The sequence below is a fragment of the Macrobrachium rosenbergii genome, chromosome 3, assembly GCF_040412425.1.
Source record: "Macrobrachium rosenbergii isolate ZJJX-2024 chromosome 3, ASM4041242v1, whole genome shotgun sequence".
Classification (NCBI taxonomy): domain Eukaryota; kingdom Metazoa; phylum Arthropoda; class Malacostraca; order Decapoda; family Palaemonidae; genus Macrobrachium; species Macrobrachium rosenbergii.
Window position 1 is genome coordinate 50911149 of NC_089743.1, and position 14368 is coordinate 50925516.

Genomic DNA, 14368 nt, shown 5'->3' on the forward strand with positions numbered 1-14368 from the left:
ACAAGGCCCTAAACATTTTGCACCATTTGGAGTACCTGCTAAGCAGGTCCATCTAAACAATTCAGACGTAGTATTGTAATGTTTATGTTATTGTTATTATTATTATTATTATTATTATTATTATTATTATTATTATTATTATTATTATTATTATTATTATTATTATTATTATTACTGAAAAGGATAGCTGTATTCTGCGAATTTATCTTTACAGGATCTTTTATATTCTCCTTATAATTCGCTTTTTAGGCTCAGCGATGTTGGTCAGCAACTGGCCAACATTTATATCGGAAAAGGACAGAGTGAGATGAGGAAAGTGTTTTTACTGAATTAATTCGTTCAAAAATCTGTAGATTTCTTCGTGGTCTCGCTCAGTGGATTTTTGAGAGAATAATTCAATAAAAACACTTTCTCATCTCACACTGTCCTTTTCCGATATAAGTATTGGCCAGTTGCTGACCAACATCGCTGAGCCTGAAAAGCGAATTATAAGGAGAATAGAAAAGATCCTGTATAAGATAAATTCGCAGAATACAGCCATCCTTTTCAATAAGACCTGCCTGAAAGAGGGTCTACTCCCCTCATGTTATTATTATTATTATTATTATTATTATTATTATTATTATTATTATTATTATTATTATTATTATTATTAAAAGAAGGGGATGGAACTGGTTTTATACAAATTTTCAATTCTTCTCACTGTTCTTTTGTTGCTGAATGCTAAGAGCGTCAGTGGAACTGGTTTTGGATAAGGAGAAAGGCAATAGTTCTGAAACATTATAGATATCAGCCCTGAAGAAAAGAGAATAGTAAGAAGAATTGAAAAGACTCTGTATAAAATCAGTTCCACTGATGCTGCCATTCTTTTTAACAGAACATTATTATTATTATTATTATTATTATTATTATTATTATTATTATTATTATTATTATTATTATTATTATTATTATTATTATTATTATTAGAAGGAAGTAGACCTCTCTTAAAGAGATCCTGTTAAATAGGATGGCTCCATAATATGAACTGAATTAACATTGCGGCTTCTCAGTCTTCCTTACATTCCATTTCTTTTCCGCGTTAATATTAGACAGTAATTGGCCAGTGTTCATAATCTGGTAGAGAAATAGATAATAAAGCAGTCTTTATTATCTACGCAAGAGAAGGTAGTGAAACACTGGAGTTGATATTATTATTATTATTATTATTATTATTATTATTATTATTATTATTATTATTATTATTATTATTATTATTAAATCTCACAATCACATAAGTCAATAAAATGGGAGAAGAATCCGCACTGATGTAAGTGTAAATACACATATTTTTAAATGTGTATTTAAACTTGCATCAGTGTGGATTTTTCATCGCTATTATTATTATTATTATTATTATTATTATTATTATTATTATTATTATTATTATTATTATTATTATTATTTCCCAAGGGGACAGTATTGTCCCCAAAGTCATAAGAAAATTTATTATCTTTCCCTGGCTTAATCTAATGTAGGCTTGATTGAAGGATATTATATCAATATTCTCTCTCTCTCTCTCTCTCTCTCTCTCTCTCTCTCTCTCTCTCTCTCTCTCTCTCTCTCTCTCTCTCTCTTTCATAGCTACCACGTATGTTCTGAGGCCGTAATGATGTATGAAGTCAAAGTAATGTTTCCTCGTAAGGTTGGTTTTTATTCATTATAAAGATGTGTAGTTTTTCCTGAGAATCGTTAATCAAATGAATATGAATAAAAAATTCAAATGAACCGAAGAAAACTTAAATCAAAGAGAGAGAGAGAAAGAGAGAGAGAGAGAGAGAGGGGGGGGGGCCGGGTGGTTGGAGAGAGGAGAGCCTGGTAAACCTTCCAAATTATAAATAAAAAGTCACACGCAAACTGACGAGCTGGTCCGGAGAAAGAAAGAGAACCTAGCGAATGTGTATATTAAGAATAAAGACATTTTCAAGTAGGTAGCTACAGAGAGAGAGAGAGAGAGAGAGAGAGAGAGAGAGAGAGAGAAAGTCTTCCGTCTGGAGACACAGACTATTGCATAACATTCCCTTTCATTCTGAAGTGAACAGACGATTGCAAAGCTCCGCCCTCAAACAGAAGGTCCCTAGTCCCTTGCCCAACCTTCGTCGGGTAGTATATAAGGAGGAACTGTTACTTGTTTCTGCAGTACAGCTCTCGCAACTACAGCATCATCATGGCTCTAGCTTTGGTGAGTAATGAAAAATGAAATATAGTTTCGAATCACTTTGGGTATGAAGTAACTGGTAGAGTATTTATGGCGCTAGCTTTGGGGATCAATGAAAGATAAGTTATTATTCCGAATGTCTTTGGGCATGAAGTATTTTGGTATAGTATTGAATTATATAGTTGCTGTCCGTGGTACGTAGTATTAAAGGCAAATTTGTAATGACCATCGGCAATCCTACGACTTCCTTTCAGTCGGTACTTCTGGCGTGTGTTGGAGTGGTTCTTGGTTCTCATCCGCCGCCCTATGGCCACCCACGCCCTGCCTATGGACACCACCAGCCTTCCTACAAGCACTCCTACTGTGATCCAACAGCCACCCCTACATGTGCCGTCAACTCTACCCTCAACTACTGCTTGGAAGATGAAGAATACCCAGAGTACGAAATCAAGGGCGCCATCAGCGGTGACCATCTCTTCGCCAAGAAGTACGCTGATATCGCTGACCAGTCTGCTGACGACCTCGTAGACATGGTCACTAAGGCCCAAGAGGAAGCTTTCGATTACTCTTACTACACTGGGGCCTCCACCGGCGACTCCCCTTACGATGCCACCCACTGGGAGGCCCTGAAGGCTACATCTGCCCATCAGACGTAGCTTACGCCAGACCAAGACGTGCCCAGAACGTGGAGGGCAAGTGGCGTGTGATCGTCAACGACGTCCACTACTATACCCAGACTGCCCGTCTGGAGACCTGCCTGTTCCCAGAGGCCGCCTGCCGTGCCCTGGCTCCCTGCTACAAGAGCCACTGCACCCAGAAGTACGTCTACCACCGCCTCCTCTCCTTCGACCCCTGCGATGCTTACAAGGGCCTCTTCATCGACATCTACAAGCTGCCCTCAGCCTGTTCCTGCCACGTCCCCGCCTAAGTATTTTCCAGCTGAAGATTAGATACCTCAGGACGAATCCTTGATACCCGCTACCCACGGCAGATCTACCGACACCTCCTTTATGCTGTTGAACATCTCCCACCCCCTGCGGAGGAGAAGCCCCGAGATGACTTGAGAACTGCTTTCTTCACGTACCACCAACTAACTAGTCATGCCAGGGACTCCCGGGACGCTCCCCGCTGCTCACTTTCTCTCACTTTTTAACCCATTTCCTTTTATTCGTTTTCTTTTGTATAACCATGTGTGCTAGATGCGAGAAGTTATTGTACTATTTATTGTTTCTAATAAAAAAAATTCTTCAGGTCATGTTTTGAATTTCCTCTCTGATGTTTACAAGACTGTGCGGTTTCTGGTTTGGTCGACAAAGCAATTTAATTCCCTTATTCAAAAGAGGTTTTACTCCCTTCTTCAATACTATTCTCTCTGTGTTATATGATAGCTAAGCAGTAAGTGTACTCTGAAACTCAGGGTTGTAAGTATCCCGAAAAAATAGCAAACACTATTACAATCAATTCACACATAATTACTTTTCCCTCTCTACTTAGTTCCCATATAATTGTTTTATTTTTTCCTCTTACCGATTCTTAACTACCTATTCCCAGATAATTAGATAATTAGGTGAAAGGCATTTCGGTTAACTCCACTTTACTTAAGGAAGTTTATTAAAGAAAAATTATGATGACTATGTTAAAAATATGATGACAATGATGCTGAAGCAGCACGTTGTTTTTAAAATCTTTCACTAAACACATGAAAGGGTCGCTTTGATTTTTGAAAAAAATACATAATCAAGATGAGAACATCTCCCGATTAATTCTAGCACCACCAATAGTCCTTTGAATACGCTGCTTTGATTGAGACAAGTAGTAATCCAAGTCTGGCGCTTATAAATAGCTTTGTATGTTATCTCAGTTTGATTGCTCTATTTTTTTAATTCCCTGCCTGACTGGAAGCAAATCATTGCAGTACTTATTTTAAGCAAGAATTCTACAATGTATTTCCTTGTCAGTTTTAATCTTGAATGTAAACATGTATCCAAAGTATTTCAATTTATTCTTAAGTTCAGTATCTAGCATTATTTGTCCCATTTGTCAGCTTTTTCTTGACAAGTCCATTATTACAGTTTTTATCATTTGTTTACCCCTAATCCACTTCACTGGCTCCTTATTTGGTCCGTGCAAGAAAAGGGTATCTTGCATGAATTATCTTGTAATGTCTGCATCATCTACAGAGGACAATAAGTTTTTGACAAGTCTTTTTCTTGGTTACACATCATCTTGCAACCTTTCAGTGGTTTGTTGGACTTTTTTATTGTCATTTTAAAAAACAATATGGAACTTGGAGACACTTGTTCTAGACCACTGCTTTTAACAGCAACAACTGCCCAGCGACAGACAGACAAATAGACACTAGAATAATGTTACAAGAAAACTTTAACAACAGTAAAAACGAATACATTATTATTTTAGTACAGGTGTTATACCCAGGGATCAAAGATGCTAAGAGAGAGAGACAGAGACAGACAGACAGACAGAGAGGGAGAGTGAGAGAGAGAGAGAGAGGCAGACAGACAGACAGACAGACAGACAGACAGAGAGCGATGAATAAACTTGGGAAATTTACAACATCTACTGAATCCATTAGTTATTGATCAGTCTCATTTTTAGATGTCTCACATTTTATTTATAAAATTATGAATATTAACACAAAGTAAACTTCTGTCACATTATAATAATATATAATTAACGATATCTGGAGCATAATATGAAACAGAGCTTTCTGAATATGCAGCCTGTCTGTAGTCGTGAAAGACAAAAAACCAAGAAAAAATAGGTCACAAATTAACCGATCGACAATGTGAAGTACCATTAAGTCTGACCAATACTTGGATGGGTGACTAGCCAGACATCGTTGACGCAGGGAGTGGTGGTTGGTAAGTCGTCCTAAAGTACTCGCTGTAGGCAGCACCTTCTAGAGCAGTGGTTCTTAACCTTTTCCAGTGCCCGTACCCCTTGACTCCTCAGAAAATTTTCTCGTACCCCCATATACAAGTACAATATAAACATACGAAAAGTATTAGTGATACAAACCTTGCTGAGAAATTATTAGATGTATTCAATTACTGAACAAAAGTACTTTTTTATTTCAAATGAAAAGTGTCAATTAGAAGGATACAACGAATGACCATTATAACAGTAATTATGAGTAACACTACATAGTGCACACCAACACATTTTTAGTGACTTTTTTTTGTTGTTTCTCATTAATGATGATGTTCAAACGAGGTTCATTCTTTGAAAGAGCTAGACGCATGTCATCACTTCCATCCAAACGGCTTCTGGCTTTTGTCTTTCTCATGGTAAATATACAGTACATTGCACTGGTTATCATGTCTCGTACCCCCAGGTTTAAGGTTTGGTACCCCAGGTTAAGAAACACTGTTCTAGAGTCACCCTACAAGGAATAAAAGAAAGGCATAGCTAATTACACATAATTGGGTCAGGAGCTGAATGGTACATATTTCGGCTAACTTTTTCTAGGTTTGGGGTTCGATTCCGGCATACCGGGCCATCCAGCTGCAAAAAAAAAGGAAGGGGGGAAGGGGCGGAGACAGCGTTTTCTGACGTCAAGAAAGGGCTATAGAGTTAGTAACCTCATCCTTAAAGACTTGCTGAGACGCCGGATGGAAAAAATGGCCCATGATCAAGGAATACTGACGTAAAGGCACACACACACACACACACACACACACATATATATATATATATATATATATATATATATATATATATATATATATATATATATATATATATATATATATATATATATATATGTGTGTGTTGTATGTATATATATATATATATATATATATATATATATATATATATATATATATATATATATATATATATATATATATGTGTGTGTGTGTGTGTGTGTGTGTGTGTGTGTGTGTGTGTGTGCGTGTGTGAGTGAGGGTTTCTGTGCACAACGAATCCGGTGTCAACAATAAGAAACTGGTAAATCCATCATGTTCCTAGGTATTTGTGAAGATGAATATGTATACTCAGTAGGTAGCTGAATGAATTAATGGCATCCTTTTAAATAAAGATCCTTAGGATTATAAAAGGATCGCGTTACTTCTTACGTTTTTACTTAGTACTAATCTTTATATCCTTATTCAATATGTACTTACTATATAAAGGAAACCTCTTAATCTTGAATGGGAAACTTTTAATATTTCGTTTGTCAAAAATCTTAAATTTTTAACTTCCACCTTTTATAACAAACGAAAAGATATCACCAGGTATAAAATTCTTTTTTTTTTTTTTTTTTGACAATGTTTTCTAATCTTAAGGTTTATTAATACTGCTCGTTTAAAGGTTGTAGCTCTGGACCTTCATTATCAGACCACACAGGATTGAACGAGACTAAGATCCGGCCTTCAAAAATAGCAGAGGAAGAAAAGGGGTGGTATATAAGAATGAAAACACCAGAAAAAGGAGGGATCTGAATCATGTCATTAATATAAGAATAAAAAAAATGATAGAGAGAACACGTCGAAGAGGGATTCACCAGGGACACATAACTTTAAGAAATAGTTTAGTCACATGAGAAATTTGAGGAGGGTTAACGATACGTAGGGATGACTGATTGATTGATTGGTCTATGAAAATTCGGATACAAAGTCAAGCTACTAGGGCATCTTCATCCATTCAATGCATAAGACAGTGAAAATAGGGAATTGGAGTGGTTGAGCAGGAAGACTAAAGAAATGAATCGGAATGGAGGTAAAGTAAATGGCTAAAAAGTAGATGCAGTTAGAGGCCGAGAGGACGCTGCAAACAACCTTTAGTTAAGTATACCTTAGTTTAACCAGATCACTGAGCTGATCAACAGTTCTCCTAGGGCTGGCCCGAAGGATTAGATTTATTTTACGTGGCTAAGAACCAACTGGTTACCTAGCAACGGGACCTACAGCTTATTGTGGAATCCGAACCACATTATGGCGAGAAATGAATTTCTATCACCAGAAATAAATTTCTCTAATTCTTCATTGGCTGGTCGGAGAATCGAACGCGGGCCCAGCAGAAGCTAGCCGAGAACAATACCAACCCGTCCAATGAGGAACTAACAACCTTTAGTAATGGCTACAGTGCACCACGTGCAATACATTAATAGCACTACCTCCTACTTACGAGAAGAAATGAAGGCTTATTTAAGTAAGGGTTTGGCTGAAAGGACTAGGCTAGACCAGGGCTAAGGAGACTCTATCAAAGGTTTCGAGCAAACGCGAGCGATACCTGCATAAGTTGGGAAATGATCGGTTGTGTTTATTTTCTTAATAAAATTTGATTTATAATCCATGTTTATCCCTGGTGACAAGAATACATTACATAACGAGCAAACACGAGCTTTCGAGAAGCATTCTTCCGATCTTTGGGCCCTCAACAGTCAAGGTGTTTTATGCAACTTACGCTATATATTATATAATTGGGCTCAAAATAAAACAGGATGCGAAAAGGTCTTCAAAGACGAAAACGACAAAGTTTTTCATTGTTTGGTTTCTTAATTTAAGTTGAGAAAGTATGAGTAACCCCCGTAGACTTCATTCACTCAATTATGATCGTCTTACCACATTCCTTCTAAATGCTAATGAACTAACATGAAACTCCGGCTATTATTATTATTATATATATGACCAATCCTACCCATTTAAAAAAATTTATTGTTGAACTTGCAATGCATTAAATAGCCGGTCATCATATATACATACACACACACACACACACACATATACACATATATATATATATATATATATATATATATATATATATATATATATATATATATATATATATATATATATATATATATATATATATATATATATATATATATATATATATATATAATATATAAATATATATATGTTATACTAAGAAATACAAATATATATTTTGTTTATATATATATATATATATGATATATATATATATATATATATATATATATATAAATAAATAAATATATATATATATTTCATTTATATATATATATATATATATATATATATATATATATATATATATATTTATATATATATATATATTATATATATGTATATATATATATATATATATATATAATATATATGCATATACATATATATATCATATACAGAGAAGAAAATGCTGCTGATAATATACAGGTTTTTTAAAATATTCTTTTTTAACTTTATAAGCACCACCATCTGCAACATGCCAAGGAAACTATTTCCCAGTTTTTTTTCGGTAAGCAATAAGAAATATCTGGAACAGGGAACCGGGACATCATGTTACGTCAGCAGAATGCTGAAGTTGGCCCTCTACGAAATTAATAGTCTAAACTGACCTAAGACTCGAAAATGAGCAGTGTTCATTTTTGTAAATAAACTTAAGGATGATGGTCGTACTAGCATTATTTCGACTACAATCTAAATCATAAGTTAACATTGTCGGAAAAGACGGAAATGATTTACAACCATTTTACGTAGGAAAAAATAAATGTCTTGATAATTAAGTAACATCCAGATAATATTCCAGTATTCAGTAGAATAAAACACAGAGTTTAATGGAATCGATGCCATCTTCTCTGTATTTATAGGTAGCATTTAGAATGACATTTTTTTTATTGTTATTGCATATGAGACTTAAACTTTAGATCCAAATACGATTTGTCATTTATTCAAGACGAATAGATACAGTGTCCCTTATGCACAGGGAACCACGAGAGTCGGAGCATGGTACAAGAGCGGCTAGTCAATGACGCATTAGGTGTCCTGAAGTTCATCCTATTATCCCACTGAATATACCACAAGAAAGGAGAAATTTTCGTGGCTACAAACTGGTTACCTCAGGGTACCCTGAAAATGTCGAGAAATTAATTTCCATCACCGAAATAAATTCCTCTAATTTCTTCACGAAAATGCTGGGTCCAATTTTCTCCTTTCCAGTGGTTTTGTACGCATATATCAAGTCACGAAAATGTGCACTTTTTTCCTTTTGGTTTTGACTCATATATCAAGTCACGTGCAGTTTTGTGACCTATTTTAGCAATCCCACATATGTTAAGTATACCTTAGTTTAACCAAACCACTGAGCTGATTAACAGCTCTCCTAGGGCTGGCCCGAAGGATTAGACTTATTTTACATGGCTAAGAACCAATTGGTTACCTAGCAACCGGACCTACAGCTTATTGTAGAATCCTAATACTAACTTTCTATAGAATGAAAACACATAAAGCTGATGCCAAGTGATGATGCTTTAAGATAAAGCAGATGACTGTCAGTAAGAGATCGCACTTCATTTTTTATAAGCATCCATGACAAAATTGCTTTCATGTGGGCTGTTTATTTTTCACTCTGAAATGTATACAATCAATTACGTTTCAAATTTTTCATAACCTGCGAGCTTATGAAATTTCACAACTGCAAGTTGATCACTTAAGTTCACTTCATCGTTTGTATTGTAATGATAAAAAAATACGCTGCATAAACATTTTCGTTTACATTAACATACATGCCCTTCCATTTTCTTTATCAGATTCGAAATATTGGAATCTCTAATTATACAACTGGCTATTCTGGGAAATTAACACATCTTTAGAAATCCCTTTGTAGTATAACTATAAATTAATGAGTCATTTCTTTCAAATCATTTATTAACTCTTTATTGTTCAGAGTGACGATAGATATTATGAATATTACAGAAACCGTTCCCAGTAAGTATACTCTGACAAGTACTTAATTCCACTTTCTTGATAATAAAACCCAATACCCAACAATCGAACAGCTTTCGAACAAAATTTCCTTCAATAGCATTTTACCTAAGAAATAAACAGTGTTACTTTTAATTCTTAGTATTCCTTATAATTTTTATTGATAATTACTAGGGGTTCTCTATCAAAACATCTCAAATTGAAATCTGTGAGATCTGCTGATCAACAGTGTTTTTGTTTTCTGAAGTTCAGCCTCATACCCCACCGAATACACTATTCACTGATCCGGTCCATTTCGCGACTGAGGCCGAGTGCAGTTCTCACAAGTAGAAACTCAATACACCCACAAGTATAAAGGACTTTCTATCAAAACATTTCATATTAGTTTTTATATTTTTATTTAATGAAAAAAATAAATAGTACAATAACTTCTCGCATCTTAAACTCACATGGTTCTGGTGGAAGGAGAAATATTAATAAGAAGGAAAAGGAAGGAGGAAAGAGAAGAGGAGCAGCGGGGAGCGTCCCGGGAGTCCCTGGCATGACTAGTTGGTGGTACGTGAAGAAAGCAGTTCTCAAGTCATCTCGGGGCTTCTCCTCCGTCTACGCTTCGGAGATAGATCATGAGGTCGTAAAGGGGTCGTCGGTAGGTCTGCCGTGGGCGCGAAGCCTCAGAGAGTGTCCCTGAGTTGCAGCTTCAGGAGGGAAACGACTTATGCTGGAACGTGGCAGGAGCAGGCTGAGGGCAGCTTGTAGATGTCGATGAAGAGGCCCTTGTAAGCATCGCAGGGGTCGAAGGAGAGGAGGCGGTGGTAGACGTACTTCTGGGTGCAGTGGCTCTTGTAGCAGGGAGCCAGGGCACGGCAGGCGGCCTCTGGGAACAGGCAGGTCTCCAGACGGGCAGTCTGGGTATAGTAGTGGACGTCGTTGACGATCACACGCCACTTGCCCTCCACGTTCTGGGCACGTCTTGGTCTGGCATAGGCTACGTCTGAGGGGCAGATGTAGCCTTCAGGACCTGCCCAGTGGGTGGCGTCGTATGGGGAGGCACCGGTAGAGGCCCCAGTGTAGTAAGAGTAATCGAAAGCTTCCTCTTGGGCCTTAGTGACCATGTCTACGAGGTCGTCAGCAGACTGGTCAGCGATATCAGCGTACTTCTTGGCGAAGAGATGGTCAGCGCTGATGGCGCCCTTGATCTCATACTCTGGGTATTCGGGGTCCTCCAGGCAGTAGTTGAGGGTAGAGTTGGCTGCGCAAGTAGGAGTGGCAGTAGGATCGCAATAGGAATGTTTGTAGGCTGGTTGGTGGCCATAGGATGGAGGGTGATGCCCGTAGGCTGGAGGATGGTGACCCAAAGCTACTCCGGCACACGCCAGAAATACCGACTGAAAAAATTTATTCAGAATAAATGTAAATTTCCTGCCATAAAAATCATTCGTTTTAGTACTTACAGACATTACAGGGACTAAACTAGAATTTGGTTTTTCATTTTTTAAGTACAATAATAGATGTTAATACCAAACGTTTGGTAATTACTAAATGATGGAAAGAGATGAAACAAGAAATTATACAATTCTTCTATTCTACTTTTTAAAAAAACGGTGGAAAACAGGGGCACTGACTACGGAAAAGCCTTCATCAATAAAACAAAATGGAGAACGAAAGAAGATTATTTTTAGCGTGGTATTAGTGACTTTTACTGCTTTTGTATATGACAATCATATCCCTATTAGTAAATCGAGGAACATCATGAAAATCAACATCCTCCCTTACCAAAAGAAGAGCCATAGTGGATGAGTGCGAGAGCTCTTGTACTGAGTATCTGTTCGACTCTGGTTTCTCCTCATCCCGTGACTGCCTTATATACAGAGCTAGGGGCTGTGACGTCATGATTTATTAACCAATGGTCATCTTGCTCCTACTTTTACGATTAACATTCAGGACGAATTTGTTTTCATTTTTTACTTGGAGTTGAACAAAATCCTCTAAGCCTATTGTTGATATATTAAATATATATATATATATATATATATATATATATATATATATATATATATATATATATATATATATATATATATATATATATATATATATATATATATATAAAGTATAAGTATATATATAATAAATATATATATGTATATATATGTTTGTACTGTGTATATATATATACATATATATATATATATATATATATATATATATATATATATATATATATATATATATATATATATATACATATATATATATACACACACACACATATATATATATATACATAAACACACACACATATATATATATATATATATATATATATATATATATATATATATATATATATATATATACACACACACATGTATACACATGTATATATATATATATATGTCCAGTGTTCGATTGCTATATTTTCATTTCTTCTCTCAATTTCTCTCTCTCTCTCTCTCTCTCTCTCTCTCTCTCTCTCTCTCTCTCTCTCTGAGCAGTGTTCCTTTAACGCCGAAAGTAACCTATTGAAATATAGAAGTTATTATAGTATTCTCCGTATTTATCCTAAAGCTGATTGCAAAGGACATTACAAGTGCTACGATCAATTTTCTTTAGCTAAGAAGAAGCTGGGTAGCAGAGGTGGTTATTATTTCGAGCTTGTTAGAGTCAAAAAGCTACACACGTCCTTTTGACAGCACACCTCCCGAAGAAAAACCTTGTCCCTCCCAAGTATGAAAATGAAGCTTAGAAATGATTGCTAGGAGGATCGTAAAATCTCACTGATTCCTCACAGCTAACGAAAATTGAATATGGAACTCCAGATGACCAGTTAGTAACTACCTCTAGGCCAAGTACTCTGACAGACGAAATTAAGATAATCCTTTATATTCGAAAATGTTACTTCTGTGGTTAAAAGGATCCTTAGAGAGAGAGAGAGAGAGAGAGAGAGAGAGAGAGAGAGAGAGAGAGAGAGAGAGAGAGAGAGAGAGACTTGCCATAGTTATATAACATTGAAAAGGCTGGTAAAGAAACTGATTCAGAATCTAAATATTATTTAATTATTTGTCAGTGAGAAATTTCGTAACTAAGAGACAACTCGAACGTGGAATAACAACGGGGGAAAATATCTGGGGTCTCAGGAATGAATACAGGGAGTTCTTTTTTTTTTTAATTAAGCTTAATTTCCCAGTCGAGAAGTTTATTAAGGAAAATGTAACCAAGGGCTTCCATTGGTCATTAAATATTATTTTGTAGGTGGCTGTAACACAATTTAGGGTTTTAATGTTGGCAGGTTGCCTTTTCATGGGGGAGGGGGGAGACGTTAAAGAAAAGCAAAACGCTGAAATGAAAGAATTTTTCTTTTTTCTTTTTTAGAACATTGAAATCTGACTTCTGTAGTCTATCAGCGAACTCCCACCAAAAGAAAACAATACACAAGAAGAAATGTAAAAACCTAACTGCATATTGATCCTCCAGACTGGATCACCTTGTTTGGGCAGACCAGAATGAAAAGATAATACTAGGGTCAGGTAACACTCGAGTCACGAATGAGATAGTAAATTTGAATCGTCATCGGAGATAGATTAAGAGAAACTAGTGTCTGGAAAACATAATCACATAAAGTGCAGACAAAATAATAAAAGAATAATATTTAATGACCAATGGCAGATCTTCCATATACTCCCTTTCCCGTCTATCAAGACTGAGTTTTTCATTAAAAAAAAAACAGTGCCTGTATTCATCACTGAGACTCCTACTATTTCCTGTCCTTCCTTATTTAACTTTTGAGTTGTCTTTTATTTACAAAATTCTTTGCTCACATTGGCATGAATAATATTCATTCTCATAAGTCTCTTAACTAGCCTTTTAAGTCTTACGTGGCGATGTCAAGTTTAAAAAGATATTATGTCTTGTAATTGCTATTACCCATTGTCTTGGAAGTAATTGCTCTCTCTCTCTCTCTCTCTCTCTCTCTCTCTCTCTCTCTCTCTCTCTCTCTCTCTCTCTCTCTCTCTCATGCTCCTTTAAATTCCCAAACGTTATGTCATATTATCAAATTTGTTTTACTTTAAATGTTTAGGACTGTGCTTTTGTGCAGGTGGAGAAAAAATTACATCAAAATCAGTAACTCCACACCACACTCATTTTCATACTAGTATACATGGGAAAATCGCTTGCAGTTTCTGCTGACATGTTGCTGTCAACTTTTCCATTCCGAAATGATACATTTAATTAATTTAATAAATTTCTAAACCTACGCATTTATGAAATTCCAAAACTGCGAGGTGATTGCTGAAGTTTTTTGTCATTTCCATCTTAATGAAAAAATTACACGTAGCGCGCTACAGTTTAATTATTTTATGCTTATTCTTTTCAGTTTTCTTTATCAGTCTAATTTTATGAATTAATAAATTGAAATAATTTATTCACGAAATATTTTGCGCTTCTTTGTTAGAGC

At 35.7% G+C, this 14368-nt stretch overlaps 2 protein-coding genes across 2 annotated transcripts; one reads left to right on the top strand and one right to left on the bottom strand.

The window, feature by feature from the left end:
- The first annotated feature begins 2085 nt into the window (after positions 1-2085).
- Positions 2086-3447, top strand: LOC136828435 (neurotrophin 1-like). Its single transcript, XM_067086494.1, is given in 3 exon segments — positions 2086-2221; positions 2452-2815; positions 2818-3447. Coding segments are annotated over 3 exon segments (687 nt in total). The 5' UTR covers positions 2086-2206; the 3' UTR covers positions 3126-3447.
- A 6846-nt stretch (positions 3448-10293) lies between these two features.
- Positions 10294-11775, bottom strand: LOC136828440 (neurotrophin 1-like). The gene is made up of 2 exons (XM_067086505.1): positions 11686-11775; positions 10294-11297 (listed from the first exon to the last, which is right to left on the bottom strand). The coding sequence occupies exons 1-2, from the start codon at positions 11698-11700 to the stop codon at positions 10626-10628; spliced, it is 687 nt and encodes a 228-aa protein (XP_066942606.1). The 5' UTR covers positions 11701-11775; the 3' UTR covers positions 10294-10625.
- Positions 11776-14368: the final 2593 nt, after the last annotated feature.